Source organism: Parasteatoda tepidariorum, chromosome 6, assembly GCF_982258835.1.
Source record: "Parasteatoda tepidariorum strain Cologne lab strain chromosome 6, Ptep-v5.0, whole genome shotgun sequence".
NCBI classification, from domain to species: Eukaryota; Metazoa; Arthropoda; class Arachnida; order Araneae; family Theridiidae; genus Parasteatoda; species Parasteatoda tepidariorum.
Genome location: NC_141760.1, coordinates 100,170,382 through 100,194,900, shown reverse-complemented (window position 1 = coordinate 100,194,900; position 24,519 = coordinate 100,170,382). Strand labels below are relative to the sequence as shown.

General features: G+C 26.2%; 1 protein-coding gene across 5 annotated transcripts; it reads right to left on the bottom strand.

Annotated features, from left to right (window-relative positions):
• Window positions 1-1,562: 1,562 nt before the first annotated feature.
• On the bottom strand, window positions 1,563-23,615 carry LOC107444992 (guanine nucleotide-binding protein G(q) subunit alpha). Of its 5 annotated transcripts, none has more exons than XM_087166275.1 (10): window positions 23,485-23,615; window positions 17,946-18,098; window positions 15,106-15,290; window positions 11,843-11,997; window positions 10,584-10,712; window positions 10,365-10,494; window positions 8,111-8,264; window positions 6,426-6,533; window positions 5,314-5,421; window positions 1,563-3,757 (listed from the first exon to the last, which is right to left on the bottom strand). In XM_087166275.1, the coding sequence occupies exons 2-9, from the start codon at window positions 18,061-18,063 to the stop codon at window positions 5,339-5,341; spliced, it is 1,062 nt and encodes a 353-aa protein (XP_087022401.1). In that variant the 5' UTR covers window positions 18,064-18,098; window positions 23,485-23,615; the 3' UTR covers window positions 1,563-3,757; window positions 5,314-5,338. The 5 variants fall into 5 exon arrangements, with proteins under 5 accessions (XP_087022401.1, XP_087022398.1, XP_087022399.1 ...); XM_087166272.1 differs by lacking the exon at window positions 23,485-23,615 and adding an exon at window positions 20,066-20,351; XM_087166273.1 differs by lacking the exon at window positions 5,314-5,421 and having other exon boundaries at window positions 23,485-23,612.
• Between the last annotated feature and the right edge of the window lie 904 nt (window positions 23,616-24,519).

Sequence of the window (24,519 nt, the reverse complement as noted above, 5' to 3'; positions counted from 1 at the left end):
GCATCAATGATTCAAAAATTATATTGCCTGGGACATGTACTTTCCATGACTGATTCCAAGACTTTTTTATGACTTAATGAAGTTACTATTTTCTCCAACAAAAACAGAACAATAAATTAAAAAAGCATTTTAATACCACTAATTGAAATGATAGGTATAACCAAAACTGTTATACCCTGCATCTTCATATTTATAAATTTTAAAAACGGAGAAAGAAAAAGTTGAAGCAATAAAATAGCTGGAAAAAAATACGTAAGCAAATTTTTTTCTCCTGCAAAAAATTATAGTCTAAAGATATTTTTCTTGTACATCGGAAAGAAAAGAAATAGTCCTGATTTTCTGTTCTCATTTCGGAATAAAAAAATTTCGCCAATGACTGGTTTGGTTCTGCTAGAATTTTTAATTGATAAAATAAAAAAATAATAATAAAAATTCTGAAATCACAGAAGTTTAGAAGATAATTCGCTCTAGAAATGAAGTTTTTCATTTTTTGAAAGAATGTCATAACTTTTAAAGAACATGATAAAAACATTTCATATTGTAATAAAATATGACTGTCAGCGGGGATTTTGTTACAAATTCAGATATTCGGAACACTGTGAAATTGGGGGGAAGGGGTAAATTCCATTTTAAAAATTTGATTTTTCAGAGACTTAAATCCATGACTTTCTAACTTTTTTTAAAAAAATAGTTAAAATCATGAGAAATTTTGTTCAATACCGGAATTTATGACTTTCCAAGTTCACGGATATCCTACACTATTTTCAATTTGCTCTAAAATTTTAAACAAAAATCTATATGATGCAGGATGGTTCAAATAAACAGCATTGAAAAGGGGACTAGCACAAAAGAAAATTGATTATATTTGCTATGTTAAAAATATTGAATTTATTTATACAAATGAGAATGTATTAAAGATATTATGTTCTTAGAAGAACATGCATGAGAAATGGTGGGCGAGACTTCACCCCCACATTTGACGGAAGTGAGAAGGAAGAGGTTAAAGGAAAGGCACTCGCTAATAACACTTTTTTTGTAAATGCTTGCATTTACCAAATCAATGCTGCAGACATGTAAAAAATTGTGTAGCAGGTCACATAAACTATTTGAGATCTTTCGCCACTCAACTAAAAATCCTTTGAAAAGTACTTCTGTGTGTAACCAGGATTCTAAAGTGTATCTAATTTTTCCTATTAACTTTTTCAAAACATAAAATATTACTTATTAATAAGGTGATTCCTTTTTTTTATTATTATTACTACTACTATTTAAGATTTAATAATGCTGGGTCAACTATTTTTTTTCTTCCAATCACACTTATTTAGTATGAATATACTCGAAATACTATTTCCACAGGTTGAAACCTTTGAGACTGAGCAGAATCTTTAAGACTATGATTTTTATAACAAAATGATATAAGTAATTAAGAAAAATAAAGTATTTGCTTGCCTTATACAGAAGAGTTAAGTAACACTAATTTTGTGTTATTGAATAGAAAACAAAGCTTAACAAGTTTGTTTAAAATATGATTAAAGTAAAAAATAAAATACAAAATAGCCAAATTTTTATAAATAATTCATGTTTATTCATCAATCCTAAAGGAAAAGCTAAAAAATAAGAGGAAAAAAAAAACATTTTTTTATAGTATATGAAATGATCTCAAATTTTATTATAAAATATTACTGAGCACAGGTAGCAGCCAAGACACCATTCAAATTATTTTTAACTTTACAAACATTTAATGGCATGTAAATAACAAATGCCTGAAAAAGATGTCAGAAGACAAAAATGCAATACTTCATATTTTACAAAATCTCAGCACTGTTATATAGTCTATAGTATGTATATATATATATAGGTGTATATATCAAAGCATAGTAACACTAAAACAGGATCCTTATACTACCATTACATGCAAATTGCAAGAAACAGTAGTATATTGAAAAGCACCAACAATATAAGAAGGCTGATCAGCACTTATAAATTACATGATCAGTAACATAATTACATAAACTTTGCATAAAAGGGAAGAATTATGTATATTACAATGTAGATTTGACGTGCAAGAAACAAAATATAAAAAGAAATATACAATACAAAGACATTTCTGTACACAAATTTTTTATATTTTTAAATACAAAAAGGGAATTATTTCTCATTGAATTCCTCACCTTGTAGGCTACAATCACACACTGAAATGCTAAAACACTTTATGTAACGCACAAAAACATTTTTGAAACACCAAATAGAATGACCAGATTTTAATTTAGTCAATTTATATAATTTAAGATTTTCAACATCATAATGCACATTAAATAGATCTTATGTTTCACTATCTGAAGTGCCTAGTCAATATAACAAGATTTAACAAACTTCTTTTATATGAATGAAATTGCACAATTCCGATTATTTAATATTAATATAATGAATTTTTTTAAAATTAAATTTATCATAGTTTAATTTTCTTTTTTTAAAAAAATGCACTCTAAAGAAAAACTGACACTTCAAATATATTTACACATTAATGTGTTTCAAGTTACATTTAAAATCTATGATTAGAAGTATAGGATAAAATAGATTAAAATGTTAATTCCCTTTATGCTTTTGACTAGCTAAGTTTAACCAATAAAAGTGACTATATACAAATTTTTGAAAAACCATGATTAATGTTAAACTTCATTTAAAAATTCAAAAAACTTTGTTTTACGAGAACATTACTGCAATGTCATTTCTCTTTGTGACTTAAAAACAAAAGTAGCTAAGTTTGTAATTGAAAATTATAGTAAGTATAAATCATATAAGGAAAAAAAAGCTGTCTATTAAATAGCTGTTGTATTTTGTAAAAAATATACAATTAGCGTAACAGACATTCTTACATTTAAAATTTGGACCCATCTGAACACAATGCTTTCAGCTGAGACATGTAGTATTTAACTGACATCACTAGGCTGAGCTAATTTCATCACAGAGCTTTAGTGACTATATTACAGAAAATCAGAATCATTTAAGCAAATTTAAATGTAGTAAAATTATAAGAGGCACATAAATTTATGAAAATTTGATTAGCACACAAAAAAAATATTCTTAAATCAAACCATATATTTCGATCATAAAAGTCCACCGCATTTGAGCACAGAAAACAAAAAAAAGTACTATTTCATATACCCCACAATTTATTTAATCTCATCCACTTAGAATAAAACGCTGTACAAATGTAAGCAAAACTTTTTTTTTTTGTTATATAAGAAATGCATTGGCACAGAGAATTTTTTTTTATTATAAAAAAATCTACTGTTCAATATTAACTCTACAAGAGTTTCTATGAAGAGAAATTAAAATAAAATCATTCTACTGACTGCATTGGGAAGAATAGATAAAGAAGAGAGCTATCAGTATCAGAATAATTATCCTCATTATTATGTACTGGTAGCCAAGTCACTCCCAGTGTTAAGCAAGTTAAATGACCTCACGGGATTTCAATTATATTTATATACATATTGTGTATATATGCACAAACACACGAGTATGTTTATATATGTTTGCCAGTAGCAAAATCGATTTTTGTTGTTGTTTGAAAAAAATGTGTGTCACCATCAGGAGGGCTAACCAAAAGGTAGCTTTGATAGTGATTCCAAGGGTGAAGTCAAAACAGTAAAAAGGCTAATTTTTACCACCTATACAAGATTATATTCCTTCAAATTTTGTTGGAGAATGGTGTCTTTCACAGCAGCAAATACAAACCTAATATTTTCAGTGTCTGGAAAGAGAAGAAGAAAGAAATACAAAAATTAGAACAATATATAATTTGATAGGCTAACTACATAATAAAAACACATGGGAATAAAACAAACTTCTTAATATTGCAATTTTTTGGTTTTTAGAAGAAGTAATGCTTTAGGTATTCAGTAATAACTTTATTAGGTAAAAAGTGTTTCGCATCAAGAAATATTTTTAAAACATTTGCAATAAAACAAAAAGTACACAAACTTTAAAACTAAGTATATAACTTTGAAATAAAACAAAAAGTATACAAATATTCATATTTAAGTGATAAATTTAACAATTAACAATAAAATTGTATTTTTTTACTTCTCTAAAAAAATCAAACTATCAAAACTAAAATCAAAATAACCACAAATGTTTAAAACATTCAACAATCATAATTTTCAAGAGCATTATTTATAACAAAATAAATAAATACTATAATTAAAAAAATAATTTAATTATTGTAAATCTTGCAAATTATTACATATTTATTGTTAGAAAGCTAAATTAAGCTAGTTATACAATAAAACGCCCGATGGTAGCACTTGCCGCAGGTTCGGGATTCAATCCTCAATCTAGGCAAAGTTGACTCGGCCGTACATCATTTCAGTGGGTCAGTAAAATTAGTACCAAGCATGCTTAGGGACTGAACACTGGGGGCTTGACGTTCGGTTAACCATTAAAATCGGAACATCTGCTCCTGCAGCCTGAGATCAAGAAAACTGAGATGGACACATCAGACCTTGGTCCGCTCTGGGCTGTTGTGTCATTGAGTTTATAAAATAGAACTCATATGCTTCAATACATGAGTTGAGCAATAATAGTGCAATAAAAAAAACTGAGATGGACACAGCAGGCCACGGTCCCCCATCGGCTGTTGCACCATTGAGTTTATATAATAGAAATTATATGCTTCAATACATGATTTGAGCAATAATAACCTTAGTAAAAGAACATGTTAAGTGAAATCAAGAAAAACATTTTCAGAGAAGCTAATTACAATACATCTTTTTTTGTCTCTGAAAGCAGCCATTACAAGCTTACTTGAATAAATTAAAATGATGGTTAAAAAAAGCAATAAGTAAAAAATGCTTTTTTTTTCTGTTCAATTTATTACTTTATTTACAACCAATTTACTAAACAACCATTCACTTTTAAACCTGGATTTTTTTAAGATGTTTTCACTCAACATGTTTATCACTAAGATTTTCAATATCAACAATAAAACAACAACAATAATAAGCACAAAATAAATTGAAAATAAACTATCTATGCATAAAAATGTTTTTTATCTAAAGTATGATAACTGTAAGGAAAATTCAGGTTATTATTATTATTTTTCTTTTTTAAAAAAGAACAGCACAAATAGCGTATGATAAGCTCATTTTGACTCCTGATTGAGGTATCTATAGCTACTTCCTCTCTAAAGCAAATAGAATAATAGGAAGGGTTATTGAAATATCTTCTATGATAAGCAAAAGGTTGAGATATTTTGGGTATAGGCGGACATCATTTGCTAATTACAGGTTAAATACTTAATTACATTACACTGATATTTATTTCCTCTCGATTGTCAGGCAAGATTACACTCTTTCAAGTTGTTTTGCAGAATAGTGTCTTTAACAGCACAAAATACCAGACGAATATTTTCAGTATCTATAGGCAGCAGAAAGTTGGATCACACAAATAAATAAAGAGTATAAATAAAGTTTTAAACAAAATAAATACTATAGATAAAAAATAACATTTTTTTTTTCTTTTTGCATTCATTTCTTAAACATTTGTCACATTTATAAGAATGTTTAAAAATTTAAAACAAACGGAATAATTTACTTTTATTTAAAGCAACACAAACAACAAAAAAAAGAAGAAAGAAACTACCTTAAATATTTTTAATCAAATTATATTTTCACATAATATGAGGTAATGAGGAAACTTAAATGGCTTTGAAAGACTCGCCTTTTCCAATACAATTAATTAGTAATAAACAATTAGAATATGACGAGAAAAAACAGAAAAAAGCTAGCATTAAAACTAACGGCAATTTTTCACTTGAATTCTGATTTTTGACCAATAAAGTACAAACACATATTTAACATAATTAAATAATTTATTTGAAACTACTTAAGAAAATTGAAACTTTTCTTAATACTACATAAAACTCCTTTGTTTAAATGTAACTTTATTCAATATTTTTAATAAATATAATTTTATACTGTAACAGTTTTAAAAATTAAAAGTATAAAAAATTTCTATTAAAATGAATCATAAAGTTTTCAATGCTAAAATTTATGCAGATTAGTCAAGCATTTTTCAAGAGAAAAAAAAAATTAAAAAACTTTTTAACAATTGCCCCATGATTTAACGTATTTTAGTAACTTTTCCCAATCCATTTTTATCTCTGAAAATTTCTGGAAGATTTTTCAACTATTTTCCCAAATAATAATAATAAAGTGAGAATTATAAATCTTCTTGACCTGTAATGAAATAGTTCAGAATTTACACACATATATAAGAATAATATATAATCAAACTCGAAATGTCATTTAATACCAACAATCAGAATATTTCAAAACATTATTAAAAAGTCTATCCAATAAAATATGGCATCATATATTTTAAGTATAAACAAGCTTTTTTATGATAGAAAAAATAATTACCAGTGGCACATGTGAAGTGAGAGTAAACCATACGGTCAGGATCTGGATTTTGAGACAAGTACATCTTTAAGATAAATTCCCGTGCAGCAATATGGTCTTGCTTGGGACCTAAAATCAGAATAAACATATATAATTAAAATTAAACACACATAACATAATTAAAATAAAACACACATAACATAATTAAAATAAAACACACATAACATAATTAAAATAAAACACACATAACATAATTAAAATAAAACATACATAACATAATTAAAATAAAACAAACAAAACATAATAAAACACACCATACATAATAAATATACATAGTGCAAAAAGAAATACCATTCAGCAATATTTTAATGAACCTCTTATGCTCATAAAATCAATTTAATAAGACTTTTTTTCTTTCATGGAATACATGTATTTCACCATATAACTGTTAAGTTAAGAGATAGGCAGTCTTCTAACATGTGTCTAAAACACTAGGTGAGTTTGGAGTCAAAGGAGCACTCTCTCTCTCTCGCTCACAAAAATTCAATTTACATTTTCAAGATGTCATAATTCTTTATTTAATAATAATTCTTGTATTAATATTTTAAAAAAATCTGTCAGAAAAACAAAATACAATAGTAAAGATTAAAATCTTAAAGAATAATCATATTTAATTCACAAGTTTCAGAATTTAAGGAACAGTCTTCATGAATCTCGTTCCATCTTCCTATCTAAAACTCTCAATTTCCCGAAGCATATTTAACATGAATTCTCATTTCAATGAAAAAATTAAAATAAAAAAATGCAGTTGGCAAAGTGTTAGTAACAGTTTTTATTATTATTATTTCATTTAACAGGAAATCATTTGTTTAAGAAAAAAGAAAAGGAATGAATGGAATGAAAAAGAAATAGGTTAATTGAAATAGTAAAAGAAGAAAAATAGTCTATTAAATTTGTTATAGTAGGCAAATACAATTAATAACATTAAGTAAATAAATACATAAGTAATGAATAATAGTAATAGTAAATAAATACATAAGTAATGAATAATAGTAATAGTAAATAAATACATAAGTAGTTAATAATAATAAGTAAATACAGTTTTCTACAATAAAAAACAGAAGGAAAAAATAAAAAGTCCTTGTTCAGAGTCATGGAGGACCTAATGTACGAAGTTCAATTTTAAGTAAGTTAGGCAATCTACAAAATTTTAAATAAAATAAGCTAGCTAAAATGATAAATATAAGTCAGCATTAAACTCACAGAAAATTTCGTACCAGCACCCATTCAAAAAAATTGAAAAGAAATGTAAATGAAGCATTAACCATAATAAACATTAACATAAATAAAGGTAAGAAAACATTAATATATCAAAATAGTTATTTAGATATAATAGATTTTGCATTCATAATAGATTTTGCCATCTACTGTTGATAAAGAATATTCAAAATAACATAACTAATTCTGAGTTCATTTAAAAATTATTTGCAGTGCTTGAAAAGGAAAAAAAATCTCAATATGTAAAAATGCCATATTACTTTAAACTAGAATTAAATATTATTTGTCAGGACTCTAAACAAAATCAGGTTTTACCTTTGACATTTAAATTTTTATACAAAAGTAAAGATTGAAATTTAAGTTAAATGTACATAAAATGCTACATTTAAATATAAGAACATACATTAACAAAAGAAAATGAAACATACCATCGTATTCTGGAAAGTAATCCACTAAGTGAGATACCATAATCTTTTCTTCTAAGAGATCTTTTTTGTTGAGAAAAAGAATGACAGATGAATTTTGGAACCATGGATATGTGATGATCGTTTTGAATAGTGCCTTGCTTTCTTCCATACGATTCTAAATAAGTAACATTTTTCAGAATTATTTTTTTTAAAAATTCAATATTAGTAGTTTTCCAGTAATTATAAAAGATCACACGTTTTAAAACAGATAAATTATATTACAAAAACTTTACCTACATTTTTCGCTATACTTATGTAAGGAAATAGACAAGTGGGATACTACTTTTAAGAAGAACAAATATAGCTACATAAATTTAAAAATCATTAGTTTTAAAGAAAATTTAAGTCAATGTGATACATATCAGAGTAGGTCATATTATGTATTTAGATACATGCATGTGGGAAAGTAAATCTTTATTTCCTAAACTCTTTAAAGTAAATGAAATCTTTAAAGATGGTTGCTTATAACTAATACAAAGAATTAGACAAAAAGAAATTGAAGTAGATAATCACAATGATGATAACGATTCAGTCAAAGATTAACGAGAAAAAGAAATGCACATAAAATACAACCCTTTTAAATTAATTCAAACATATCAAGATATAATTGGAAAATGTCACGATGTCTATTTATAAATGGATCCATCTAGCTAAAAAAATAGATACACCAGAGAAATGAAGTGAAAGTAAAAAAATCCTTAAATGGCATAATTAAGAAGATAAATAGATGTCAGTTCTCTCAGCATTACAACAACTTTTTTCTGTCATTCTGAAGTACTCGCTTTGCTTACAGCTTTATTGTTTAAATTCTTAAAAGTAAATTAGATGAACTACTACTTTAAACTACTTTAGATAGCACATATAATTTTTCTAAAAATTTATTATAAAATCAGTTGTTATTAATAAAAATAATTCTATTCCATTTTCAATAAATTGAAACATAAATTTGATTATATCATTCAGGGTTGCCACTCAAATCTGGAAGAAAAAAAATTCCCTGTGTTTTCCCTGTACATATTATACACAATATATTAAGAGGAAACAATAATTACTGTGCTCTTGTGTGAGCCATATTGGGCTAACTATATTTATTAGTTTTGATTGCTGGAAAACAGCTGAACATACTCAAATAATTCTATAATAAATTAAATAATTTAGTATCACTGAAATAACATCGTTAAATATCCTATAGAAGATTAAGCTTTGAGTGTTCACCATTTTTTAAAAGACAAAAATAAGAAACAAAATTCCCTGTATTTTCAATGTTCTCTCTGTGCAACCCTGTTACTGTATATATTACTAGAAAATTGTTTTTAGTACAGTTTGAAATGCATTGTGCTGATTTATTTTAAATAATATTTCAGTTAGAATTATATGTATTAAATTTTACTTATAAATTGGAGAAATATCACGAACCCTCTATTAAATGAAGTGCGAATTTTTGGCCCATCAGTTACCATAAGGTTATGCTAACTTAAAATATATATATATATAATAATTATTCAATGTTGGAAATAATGGCTTACATATGGATGTACTTATACAGAAATAATTTCAAATTGAAAAATTCTAGTTAGATACAAACGTGCTTATTTAATTTTATAACTGTCGTTGAACAGCCAACCCAATTTTCAGGTTCACGACTACTAATTTTAAACTCCGTAGCCTTGTAATTTTGAACCCAATACAGAACACAAAGGAACTCCTGGATCAAGTATTGGTAGAAATTTTGTCTTCGTGGAGGACTTTTAGATGGAACTAACCAGCATTTGCGTTACATGGAGAGGAAGACCACAAGAACCTCCCACAGTTAGTTTGGAGGCAAAGGGGCTCTAACCCATGATCCGTCTACAACTGAGGCACTTTGGTCGGTGCAAGCCGTATGCGGATTCGTATCGACCTGCAATCACTTGGATCCGAGCCCGGTTCACTTCGTTGGAAGGCGAGCACTCTATCCCCTGAGCCATTGCGGCTCAGATGTGCTTATTTGGAATTATTCAAGATTGAAAACATGGTAAACACTAAAATGTATTAAAATTAATAATAATTTTAAAAAAATATTACAATAAAAAATTATCAACTTATATTTACTTTGAATTAAATTGGAGAACAAAAATTACATTCCGATAATATTAATTAGTTCAAAAAAATAAGAGGAAATAAAGAACAATTTTGACTGAAAAGAAGAATTTTTTTTAAAAAAACAATTACTTACTTCATTATCTGATTCAAATAAAATTTGATCATATTCACTCAAGGCAACTAAAAATATAATTGAAGTTACATTTTCAAAACAATGAATCCATTTCCGTCTTTCAGAACGTTGACCACCAACATCTACCATTCTAAAAATAATAAAGATAATATAATTTTTGAAAAATTACGCAAGCATAAATATTAAATCCTAAAAAAAGGAAAAACCAATGTAACTTACCTAAATATGATGGAATCCAAGTCAAATGGGTATTCAATTATTCCAGTAGTTGGTACTCTTACTCGTAATATATCTTGCTGTGTTGGTAGATAATCAGGTAGTGCTATTCTTTCCAAATCACAAAGGTAACTAAAGAAATTAAAATGAGTTTGGGGGATGTAGCACGATGCACACAATAATGTACAAACAAATAATATTTTTTTAACTCATTATGCCTAGCAACAATAAGTGATTTTTACAAGAAAAATACGTAAAAAAGTGATAGCACGTGTTTTGCTTTTCCCCATATGATATATTTTTCTGTTAACTACTACATTACTTTTAAAAAAGCACAGTGTCTAGATTTCAACTCCAATTATAAATATTATTATATTTAAAATGTGTTATGGCCATTATGCTATGTTATCGTTATATGTTATGGTATTATACTTAATATGTTATGTTATGTGAAGAACTATCTGGTTTCCACAGAATAAATCATAATATTAAAACACTCAAACTCATGCTTCTTCCATTTCTGAAGTAAAAAATAATAATAACTGTTCTTTTAAAAGGACACTAGGCATAATTTAGTTTAAAAAAATAGTTTCTACCAATTCATTACTTTTTTAAGCAATACTCTTTTATTTGGGATAAAAATAAATTAACATTAAGTTTAATGTATATGATTAACAAAACATGTTTACTCTAGAGTAAAAACATCATACACCTGTAGGTTTACAAAACCAAGGAACTTGAATTTTCTGTTTGTTCTCATCTTGGAGTGAAATATCTTCTACAATTCCATGTGGTTTCAAAGAAAAACAAAAAAAACTAACATTTTTAACTTTAAGAGAAAATAATGCTTGCAAATTATAGTGATTTTTTGCAAACTCCTACCTTCCTAACCAACAAGTATTAATGCTTGTCCCTTTGTCAAATGAAAACAAAATGTCGCAAAAGTAAGAAATTCAACCTTAATTGCCATTGGAAAAGAAAACAACCTCAGTTTAAGTGTTTTTACTAAAAATCACAAAATAAACCCATCAAACAAATGAGTAACTATTCATAAAAATGTATAAGCATTTTTTTTAAATAAAATCACTCAAGTTAATATAAAGAATTTTACAAAAACAACATATTCTTTTTTAGAACTGCTGCATCATACATCATGATCAGATCAAAAACCGCTTGCCATCTATCATTCAAAATCTCAACAGAAATGATGTGCTTAATAAAATTAATACTAAAACATAAGAAAATCTTCAAAATGTACTTACTACTTTGCGGAATCTGTTAATTGATATTCTCTTCTTCTGTCATAACATTCCTGTATTCCAGGATCATTCCATAGTGCTCTTATGGCATTCACAAAAGGAGTTTCAAATGTAGTCACAGTCTCAAAGTCCACACTTCTAACCAGTTCAGCATGATCCTAACAAAAATCATTAAATAAAATTCAGTTTTAAGCGTGCATTACACATTGTTTAGCTATAATTATTCAAATGAGCATTACTAACAAATTAACTCTACTTTTTTTCATGCCATACCACGATCAAAGGATGTTTATCTTTTATAAGCTATGCTATACCATTTAATATTTAAATTATACTAACTCAAATCTGTAGTCATTTAACAACAACATAAGTATTTATGAAATCATGATAATATTCAAAACATTACATTACAGCCAATACTTATGTCTATGTCATTATGCGTTGAGGTACCTTGTAAGGTATGAATAACATAATATTACACTGTCCACACTTCAAGCATGTAACCAAATACTTTTAACTAAAATAGTAAACAATTTTCTTAAAAGAAAAAAAATTAGTAGAAGGTTTAATGCATCATTCAGATAACATGTAATGAACTCTTGAGATCCCCTTGATGAATCAATTACTTTGACTACAAAACATTTTAAATCATTTCTTTTCCTAATAAAATCATTTTGATAAGATTTTTTTTTATTCCTGGAATCAGTGTTTTCATCATAGAAAAAAAATGGGTGAAAATTTCTCACCCTTTCTCAAAAACAGGGTGAGATTTCAAAAAGTTAAGTGAGATTTCTAAAGAAACAAAAACTCTTGAAAAAAAAATCATTTCTTTAATTATAATACATTGTTAACGTCTTCTATTTTTTAAAGCATTGAATATTTTTGGTGCCTCATCATAGAAGATTTTGCCTTTACAAGGTATTTGTCCATCTTACATAAGTGCATAAAAATTTTGAACGTCTTACATTAAGAAACTTTACCTACGGTAAACGCGTGGTTGCAGAGAAATGTATTCTGAAAGGGGTTCCATGGTTGTGTTCTGTTGTTCGAAGAGGTTCTGAACAATACTGGTAAATAGGGAAGCTAGATAATGGGGCAGATGTTGAAAATAATGAAAGATCCAGGAAGAAAAGATAAACGGATTTTATTCTAAATGGCGTAATTCGAAGTTTTTACCAAAATGCGAGAAATTCATGAATTTTGAAATTTATTTATAGAATGCGCGAATTTCTCGCGGTAATAATTTTTTAATGCGAGAAAAGAAACAAATATGCGAGATTCTCGAGCTGTAGTGAAAACACTGTAGAATACATACATTTTACCATATAAAAGTGTGCTCCCCCTTTCCTGTGGGGGAACTATTGCAGCGTCAAGTTTATCAAGCACTCCCGTATACCCTAAAAATACGGGGGAAAGGGCAGGGACAGTTACAATCTTTATCATATATGTGCTAAGTTAAGAGATAAGCAGTCTTCTAACATGTATCAAAATCACTAGGTGAGTCTCGTGATTCACAAAAATTCGATTTACAGTTTCAACATGTCATAATTCTTTACTTAATAACAATTCTTGTATTAATATTTTAAAAATTCTGTCAGGAAAACAAAATACAACAGTAAAAATTAAAATCTTAAAGGATAATAATATTTAATTCACAATTTTCAGAACTTAAGGAAAAGTCTTCATGAATCTGGTTCCATCTTCCTATCTAAAATATACCTATCACATTCTCAATTTCCCGAAGCATATTTAACTTGAATTTTCATTTTAATGAAAGAATTAAAATAAAAAGATACAGTTGGCAAAATGCTAGAAATTATTATATTTTTTATTATATTTTATTTAACAGGGAATCATTTGTTTAAGACAAAAGAGAAGGAATTAATATTTCTCCTCTCATGTCTATGTTTAAAACTAATTGAACTTTTTTTAATATTTAAATACAGAAATTGTTGTAAAGGCTTAAACTATTTGGAAGCACACTCCACCAGCTTCATGTCATGGAACTAGCCAACTGAGTCATGCTGAGAGTATCTATTTTCAACTTTGTAATCATGCAAGTTGCTGCACAATGGTACAAACTGAGGAACTAAAAATTTAATTAAAAATGTACAACATGATGAATTGTAGATAACTTACCAAAGATCTAGAGTAAGCCATAAAGAAATACTAAAGAGAAATTTTCAAAATATCAAAATGAAAATAATTATGAGAGGATAACTTAGGATTACGCAGAGGAGAAATTCTCTTCCAATGATTTGTTTGCATTTCGATATTTTGAAATTTTTTTCCAACAATTAAAGCTTCTTGGCTTACTCTACTTTTGACAGAACTTAATTTTATATACTTTAAATTACTTATGGAGGTAAAAGAAAATTTGCAATAGGAATTTTTTTTCTCCATCAGCATAGTGTCCTCTTAATAGATAAGTAAAATAAAAAGCTCATTGGCAAATCATAAATAGAAACATTTTGTATACAGCACAATTTAAGACTTAAAAGGGAAATTTAGCAGTAGCTAGGAATTTTTTCTTAAAGCAAATTACACCAAAAAAATAGTAAATTACAGCATACTAAAATTACGATCTTAAATTCTAACAGCACTAAAATTTCATATAAATACAGATAAAATTTTATTAATCCTAATAAAGCATTTTAAATCTGTTGTTTTACAAATGCATTCATAAAACAAATGCTTGATTAAATTTAAATGAAAGTTCCCTGAGTGATAATATTCACAAAAAATTAACTAAATAAAGATGCAGTTACAAATAAAGCTGAATAATTGAAAATATTTATGAAATTTTAAGAAATTGAAAATGTAAAGTAAAATTTACAGTAGAACTTCAGAGTGAAATTATTTACAAAATTTGGTTTATAAAAATTCCAGTCATTACACATATTTTATAATTTTATGCAATAATGTAATATAAATTGAAAAAAGTTGTGATATTGTGAATAATTTTAAAAAAATCAAGAAATTTAATAATTCTTTTAGAGTCTGGAACATTTGCCTAAAATGTGGAAGTTTCTTGATTTTATGTGTGAGTTGGAAGCTATGACACAGATTTGTTTCGGGACAAATAAAAACTTACAATTAGTGTAAACATAAAATATTCCCAATAAAATAATTAATTTAAGCATATGGATATTATTACACTGGAATGCATGCCAAGTTTCAAAATATACATACATAACTCTTAGAAAAAACATTTTAAAATTATTTAATAGATTATCAAAGAGCATGAAGTAAGATGAATTGCTTACATGGTTTGCTGGGTTTTTATACTCTATCCTGAGTAGTTCCATGGCTTTTATCATGCTCTGCATGGCCATAAAAATGTTTTGATAGACGAGCTTGATAAAGCTTCTTTTATCTTCATCAGAATAACCAGAACCATGGATAATTCTCATCTGTTTTATGAAAGTGCTTTTACCAGACTCGCCAGTACCTGAAATGAAAGTAAACAATTTAACATTTAGAAATACTGGTTGCTTTTAAGGGAAAGACCCTTTAAGGAAAAGCGCATTGACAATATCTCATTTGTCACTATTAATTATTCCTCTTAGTATGCTTTCTATGTGATAGCAATAGTTCCTAAAATCAAAAAATATAATTATCTAATTATTAACTACACATAATAGAAAAAATATTAATTATCCCTCTCATATTATTTACACATTAGCAATAATTTCTGAAATAAATCATAAAATTGCTTCAAATTATTTTTAACTAATATTTTCACAGTTTGTTTTTAATTTTCTTCACTCGTTTCTAATCTTAATTATCCTTTTCTTAATACTTTTTACAAGCCGTCCTTCATAAAGATTGAAGTGGATTAGCTGGCTAAACTGATTTAGCAGGCTAAAAAAAAAGAGTTTTATAAGGCAACAATTATTAAAATGAGATTAATTGCATCCTACAATTATAAAATATATACTTGATAAAATCCAAATTACTTAGATTTAGGTTCAAACTTAAATGATTAACAGCTGTAGACTAGACACCTGTCAGTAAATAAGTATTTTTGGCTCATTACATTATATTATTAAAAAATCATGCCATTTGGTTATAAAGGGAAATTGGGCAACAAATACTACTGATAATTATGTAATTTAAAAGATATACAAGTGAAAAATAATTTCTTTATGCTGACTCATTTAAATTTTATTATAGATTTGTGATGATTTTAAGTTGTGGATAGAATTTAAAAAAAAAAGTTCTGAGATCTGCATCTACTAGGTCAATCTATCTCAGATGAACTCATTGGCAAAGAATATGATTCAACACTCGATGATTAAATTAGATTTGATTTAATATCATCTCATTTAGTAATAGAGAGAAATTAACCCTTAGGATGAAAAGTGTTAAAGATAACTTCATTTTTTACTGTTTAAAAAAAATTAAAAAAAAGCAAGGCAAGTATAAAATTATTTTTTTTGTATTGCCAGTCCAAAAATTTTCTATTTATAAACTTGTGTTGACTATAAAATTAGTAAAATATATACAGATGAGAAAAGTTCTGAAAGCTGTATTTTTCTGGTTTACCTACTATATAATAGGACAAAAAATATAAATCTTTATGATTTCATAACAAGATTTGAAAAACAGTCATTAGCTTTAAGTATTTATAAAACATAATAAACAACGTGTGATTAAAGGCAAATGAAAAAAATTAGTAACTAACTTAATACCAAAATTACCTATTCATTACTACAGTAGGGAACCGATTGTCCGGAACGATCGGGACCATCGCTATTCCGGATAACTGATTTTTCCGGTTTTCTGAATCGCTACAAAAAGCCGTTTTTTTATTGTTATATCCAACTAAAAAAATTAATTTTTTTGGAAATAATCTTAAAAAGAAGAAAAAACGATGAAGTAATACACTAATGATTATTTCCAAAATGATAGTAAGGTAAGCATCTCTCAAAAAAGAAAGAAAAATCCTAAAATCTTATGAGGAAAAAAAATTTTTTTTTGGTAAAAATAACGGGTAAATTTATCGAATTTCGTTCCGGTTTTTTGGTTTTCCGGTTTTCTGATTTCCGGATAACGGGTTCTGTACTGTATAATAATTTCAACAGATTCATTTTTTTTTTTTTAAGGGATGGTGGCATCAAATAACTCATACAAATAATATTATAAAAATTTACTTCTGAAGTTTAGAATAAGCAACAAAGATAAAAAAGTACAATAATCAAAATCCAATTTAAAAATTTGCACAGTATCATGATATTAATTGCATTATTTTGTCATTTCAAATATAATTAAAACCACTAATTTTTAAATGCTATGAAGATTCTTTAAGATAAAAATAAAGCATACACATAAAAATAATCAAATCTAATACAATAAATCACAGAGGTTACTAAAAATTTTAATGTAACAACATTTTCAATTTATTAATTGGTAAAACAAGTTGCAAAATTATTTTTTAATTATCAGCGCATAAATAAACTATCAAATATCAAGATCTGGGAGGGGAATAAAGGTGGGGTCAAGATATGACTCCAAAAAAAAATTTAAAAATTATTTCACTCAAGTTCTTGCCTAACAATTATAATTTTAATTCGCTCCATAACCAACTAAATACTAAAATTACTTATTCGATATTATGATAATTTCATTAAATAAATTTTTTTTAAGGGCTGGGGGCATTAGACAACTCATGAAAATAATATTATAAAAATTAACTTCTGAAATTCAAAATAAGCAACAAACATAGAAAAGTTTAACAATCCAAATCCAATTTGAAAATTTGTGATTAATTGCATTACATTATCATTTGAATTATTATGATATTAATTGCATTATATTATCATTTGAAACATAATTAAAACTGCTATTTTTTTAAATGCTATAAAAAAATTTTAAGATAAAAATAAAGCATATACATAAAAATAATCAAATCTAAAACAATAATTCACAGAGGTTACTAAATATTTTAATGTAATAGCATATTAATTTTTTTTAATTGGTAAAATAAGTCGCAAAATTATTTTTTAATTATTTGCACCTAAATAAACTATCAAATATCAAGATCTGAAGAAAAAAAAGGGTCAAGATATAAATCCAAAGAAAATAATTTCACTCAAGATCTTACCTAACAATAATAATTTTAATTCTCTCCGTGCATCACGCTTATCTTTACGAAGTTGCTTCTCAATTTCTTGATTTATACGCTTTTGTTCCTTGGCTTCATCACTCATGCAACAAGCCATGATGTTGCTTATGGATAATATCTTCCTAAAGCAACCTGCAACATGAAATATTATACAGTTTAAAAAAATATTGATACAGACAAATTATAATTCAAAAAAAAGATAGCATGATGCTCAAACAGTCTACATTTCATCATGTACTTTGTATATAACATCATGTACCCTGTTTATCTCTGTAATGTTGTTCATCACACATATTTTCTCTATCTCTTTTATTTTTATCTATTACTCATTTTATCACTTTCATTTTTGTTTTTAATTTAGTTTCGATTTTAACCATTAAATTCATACATTTATTCCTCTATGTGAGCTATTAGATAATCTGCTGATTTTGATATCTTCTTGAACTAAATTAAAAGTATTAAAATTAGTAATAGATAAAAATAAAAAGTGATACAGAGAAAATGTGTGAAGATGAACACAATTTTTCTAAATTGTCAGGAAAATTGTGTTGTTGAATGAGAAATTCAATGATACAAAAGACAACTTAACAAAATAAAAAATAAACATTTAATAACATTCTTCTATCAACAATATATATATATATATATATATATATATATATATATATATATATATATATATATATATATATATATATATAAAGAGAGAGAGAGAGAGAGAGACACAAATGGTAGGTAATTATTTTCAAAACTTAGTATTTTGTGAAAACACTTTTATCATATCATTAAATTATCAATATGGAGGTCACAATTTAAAATGATGTAAGAAATTTTTATTTAAATCAAAATAATTTTTCCTTTAAAAAAAAAAAAAAAGGATACTTTCAGATTTATTTAAAACCTAAAAATGTTGGCAATCTAAGTGATATAAAATAAAAAAAACTAAAATTATTTTTCAGTACAGAAAAGTAATTTAGTTTAATTTCAATAAAAAATAAAATGGGAAGACCTTTTAGTTTTTCAATTTTGCAAATGGTGGCTTCAAAATATAAAGAAAACTTATTGTACTTTATCAACTAATATTTAAGGTAAATTAAATTTTTTTTAGTTATAGCAATAAATAGATTGATACCAATAACTTGCACCTAAGTTTCCTTCAATGACCTGCCACTGAAAAAAATTCCACGCTGATATATTTATCTTTATTTAAACTGGTGATATAAATAAAAATTTAATAATAATTTCTAAAAATAATTATTAAAATATGGAAATGCCTTTTTCATTCAATGATCTTCAGTTTAAATATTCACTATCAGTGTACATTAAGGAAAAAAATTTATCATTAAATGTTAGGAAATAGATTTATTAAATTTGAACTGCAGTATCTAAAGATATTTATTTAGCAAATATAAGTAATACTGTCTGATAAAAAATAAAAAAAAAGATTTATGGAATCTAGCAAAGCATGTCAGCATTATACTATCAGTCACTTTAATTAAAAATATTGAATGTGTTCGGAAATACATAAATTTACAACAATTATGTAATAATTTATTGAAGTGAAAAGGAAGAATATTACTTAGCAATTATAAATAACAAAAAAAAAAAAAAAAAAAAAAATCCGATTGAAAGATTAAACACTAAACTAAAATATTAACATAATTATGATTTTAAATACAATTCTCTTCATGATTAAAATAAAGAGTAAATGCAATGCTAAAAAAATTAATAAGTTATGGTTTAAAATGAAAGTATTAAAGATTTTTACTGCATCTGTGATTCTCGATTTCCAATTTAGATCTGAGCAAATAAACAAACAATTTAAATGCAATTGTTTGTACATTATTTTGTACAGGTTTACATATTATACTATAATGTACGCAAGGCTTCAAATACAAGCATAATAAATTGTAAAACATATCCTTACTGACTTCATAACAAATCACATAACACAAAAATACAATCGATTACCAACAATCAACTATCCCACGTATAGAAAACAACTCAATTATCCAATCGTGTGCGTATTGTTTACAAAGCATATTATTTTTTTAAACATACAATAAACCACAAAACAACAAATAAACAAAAATGTCAACCTCAAATAGGAATACTAATATCAGCCGATTGCATCCAAGTCTCTAAACGCCGCAATGGGGTGTGGCTAAGCCTAATCTGAAAAAGTCAAATCCGGAATCTTGTATTTACAATATATTCTACATTGAATTTCATTAATATTAATATTTAGTTACGATGTTAAAGCATCTAACAAAACAAAAGTCGTCTGATAAAAGGGATCCTTAATTGTGACACTGAAGTATATTGTATACAAAAACAAGGAGAGCAGTCTCCCCCCTTCCCTTAAACAAATCTTGTTTTCACGGTTAACTGTTTGTTTACTGTCATCTGAAATCAATGAGCTGTCTGTAAAGTTTCGTTCTCATAAATTCTAATTTTTAGCACTTTTCAAGTCATTTAAAAGTGTTCTGCATTTCTGAGACTTCTCTTTGAAGATCTGTATGAAAATTCACAAATGTATATTAAGCACGAGTAAAAATTGCAACTTTTTGTCAACCTTGCTTTTACGAAAAAAAAGCAAAACTTCGTGATTTAAGCACTATATAAAATGTAGAACTCTCAAATATTTCGTTTTTCTTGCTTACCAATAAAAATTTAACTTAGTAAATCAGAAATCAGATTATTCATTAAGCATTGGTTGTTTACATGTTGCCTCACAATACAGACTGGTTGGCCTCTAACCTCTGGTTGAAATTTAATCAAACTTTATGTATATGATTTCAAAAAAATGTCCTTTGTACAAACTCTGTTTTAGTTTCAGGTTCAAAGCAAATAAAGAATTAGAAATTGAAATAGAAATGAATTTTGGAAGGAGCTAATTATGTGACGATATAAAAAGATCCATTTCTTTCTAAGATGTCCGCCGATAAAATCGAAGATTTTAAAACTAAAAGAAATTGATCCTTAGAAGAAAATAATGAAACAAAATAAATTAATTGCTTTTCGTTCATCTTATTAAAGAATTTTAAAATCTACGTCGTAAGCCGCTTCTCCTGAAGCACCACGACATGGGAGGAAGAGAAAGTAATTTTTCTGAACGATTTTTTGAAGTTTTTAAATATTTTCAAGAAGCTAATGTCGTTTTAATTGCTTAAAACACAAATTATTTATACCTTCATATGCAATGCATTCCGCAAATATGTTTAAAAGGAGCATTCATACAGAATGCGGTTGGCGCACTTCCGATTGTCGCCGTGAAAAAAAAGGAGCCTGATTGGTGAGTTTTTCGCGGGTAAAATACCTTACACCAATCAGGTTCTCATATTTTCCCGAAGAGCACCCTTTCTCCTGTTAAAAATTCGATTTGATCTCAGTTTTTGAATAAATAGAAAGCAAGTAATTGTTAGTCTTTCATTGAATATGCAGCTTTCATTTTGTACTATTTTTACATTTTCATTGCATTTGAAAAGTCTTTGCTGCCTCCGATAAACACGAATCATACAGTCAATGGAAAGAAAAATAATTATGATCTGGAGGCATATTAATTATTACTATCATATGGAGCTAGATTAATGTTGAAACAACATGAAAAAATATAATATAAAATGATTAGTTCTCTAGAAATCTTTTTAAAAAAATCAAACTTACTTTTAAAAAATAGTTATTATTATATTAGACAAATAAAAAAAAATGAGAAAAATTACCTTTCAATTCCTTGTAGGAAGTATCTTAAAAAATCATAAAAACACAAGTGGAAGTTACTTACTCAAAAAAGATAAGAAAATAAAAGAATTTTAGTAAGACATCTTCCGGAATTTTCTCTCTCATTTCCGGAACCATGATAAAGAAAATGGCAATTTTGACCGTTTTATATTTATTATTCTAAAAGTATTATGCTTTCACTAAACTTCATTTTTATTTTTGAACACTTTCGACAAAAAAAGAACATCGTAGAATGCTTTTTTCTTCTTCTTCTAAAATCTATTTATGTAAAAGAATTGAGATACAAAATTTTCCTTTTTATTTATAGATCAGCAAAATGCAGTGAGATTGCCAATATGTTTTATGTTGTGTCCCTTTTTTCAGGATACCTGCTATTCTGCATACATTAAATAACACAAAACATATGGCGAAAGACAAGGAATAAAGGCATTCGTGGAAATGGCACTCACGCATATAAAATTTTTATTTAATATTAAACTCAATTATTTAACTGTAAATTCAGTTATTTAATTATAAATTCAGTTTTTATTAAAGATTAATTTAATTATTGATTTTTGAACACAATATTTAGGTAAATAATTTTCTAACAAGTCAAAAATTATGTAAATTACATTTTCGACGAAGAAATTTGGTATTTTTAGTTTTATAAGTAGCTGTAACTCTATTTAAAGTAGTTTAATTATTGCTGTTTATTCAGAAAATTATATACGCTACGATAACCCTTCCCCTTCTTGTTATCACCTTCGGAAAAGAATCAAAATAAAAATTAGTGTGATTCTTTTAAAAAACATTTTTCAAAAAATAAACCTTTTTGAAAAAAATTAAAAAATTTGAAATGAAAATAATGCTAAAAAAATTCTAGAAATCTTAGATAAATATTTAATCCTGTTTCTGAGAAAAATACAACTGGTAAATTTTAAAGATATTATGTATGTTTTAAATGCTGGAGATGGAGATAGAAGTACCAAGAGCACCAGAGAGCATCTCTCGTCTCTGAAAAAAGTACCTATTTTAGAAAAAAGAATATCTATCGTCCTATTGCTCAGAGAACAATACTTATTGTACAAAAGAAAAGTACTTCTCGTCTTAGAAGAAATACCGATCTTTCTCACGAAATGCTTGTCGAAAATAAAGCGGGTTAAAAAATACGGAACTTTAGTTCAAGTAAGACAAAAACAAAGATATTATAAAAATTTGGGTTTTTGATTATGGAGATTTATCAACGAAGATGATTTTCTTATAAAACTAGTTTTGGATAACTGTGCCATCCATGCTTAACTCCGAAATTGATTCGTCAGATTTTGATATCATTATATTTTCCTTTTTTAAATACTTATTTTTGCCTATTAGTAATAATAAATTATTTTTAATTAAATTATTATTAATTAAATTATTATTAAAATAATTTTTCATTAAAGTAATTTATTATTAAAATAATTTATTATTAAAATAATTTATTATTAAAATAATTTATTATTAAAATAATTTATTATTAAAATGATTTATTATTTTTGACGATGATTCCAAAAATTTATAACTGGTGCACGAGTCAAGGAATATAATGAATAGTTCGGAGCATAAAAAATGTAAATACATTTTTAGGAGTTTAAATTTACTGAGTCATCAAAAATTTTGAAAAATCAAACATTTGTTTAAAAATAATTTCAACCTATATACGAGAATTTCTGATAGTATAAGTTAATTTTATAGTGAATAGTTTTATACGTTTTTAAAAGAAGCGATTGATTCCAAATAGTTAAAATAAATCGAGACATACCTTTTTATAATCGAAAATGGCTTTCAGAGAAAACTAATCGATGCACAATATCCGACAAAATCAAGAAGAGTTTTACAATTATATTTTGCGACACCGGTAGAAGCCATACATTGTCAGAAAATGAGCTTAAATCCACTTAGCTGTTATCGAGGCAGACGTTTTTTGAAGACTTTACTTCAAAAAGAATACAGGCTAAAAACAAACATTCTAATGGATTTGCATTTATTTCCGAGTCGTGAAAATATTTTGCACTAGTTTGAATCGGACGATTCCTTTTAATATATAACCAACTCAGTTCAAATTATAATTTTAACCCAATTTATTTCCAATTTCTTTTTTTAAAATTTATTTACACAAATCAGCGATTAATATTATTTTCTTCACTCGCGAAATTAAGATTTCAATTTTTCTCTCAATAATGTAAATTTTTTGATGAAAATCTTATATTATGAAGAAAGAAAAAAAAAAAAAGAAACTTCGGGACAAAAGAGCGAATTTTTAAGAAAATGAATTATGGATCATCGTTAGTTGATACTTGCCAGTTTTAACTGTACTTTAGGAATATATTTTATCCACGACATGATTTAAAAAACAATTAAAATTAATTTATGAACTAATTTTTTCAAGTAGAAATGATCTTCGATTTTTTAAATTATTTAATTGCACCATATATATCTCTATAGTTTGAGTTAAATAAATTTGGAAAAAAAAGTTTTATTTTAAGCTTCAATAGTAGACGTGGTTCTTAAATATGATGGAACTCTAGTAAAAATTCTTGTTTTTTAGAAGAAAAAAATTATGTGTTTTCAGACTCTTAAACATTGTAATCAATAAAAAATATATACAAAGTAAATTAAAAAGAAAAGTTAATAAGGTATGTTTCTAAATGTAAATAATAATTTTTAAAAAGAAAATCTAACTCGAGGAGTGAAATTTTTTTTCATCATACAATACATTTTTTGTACATTTCTCAAAAAATATACGTATACTATAATTAATTAGTAATGTATAACTCAACGAAAAATCATAATTGAT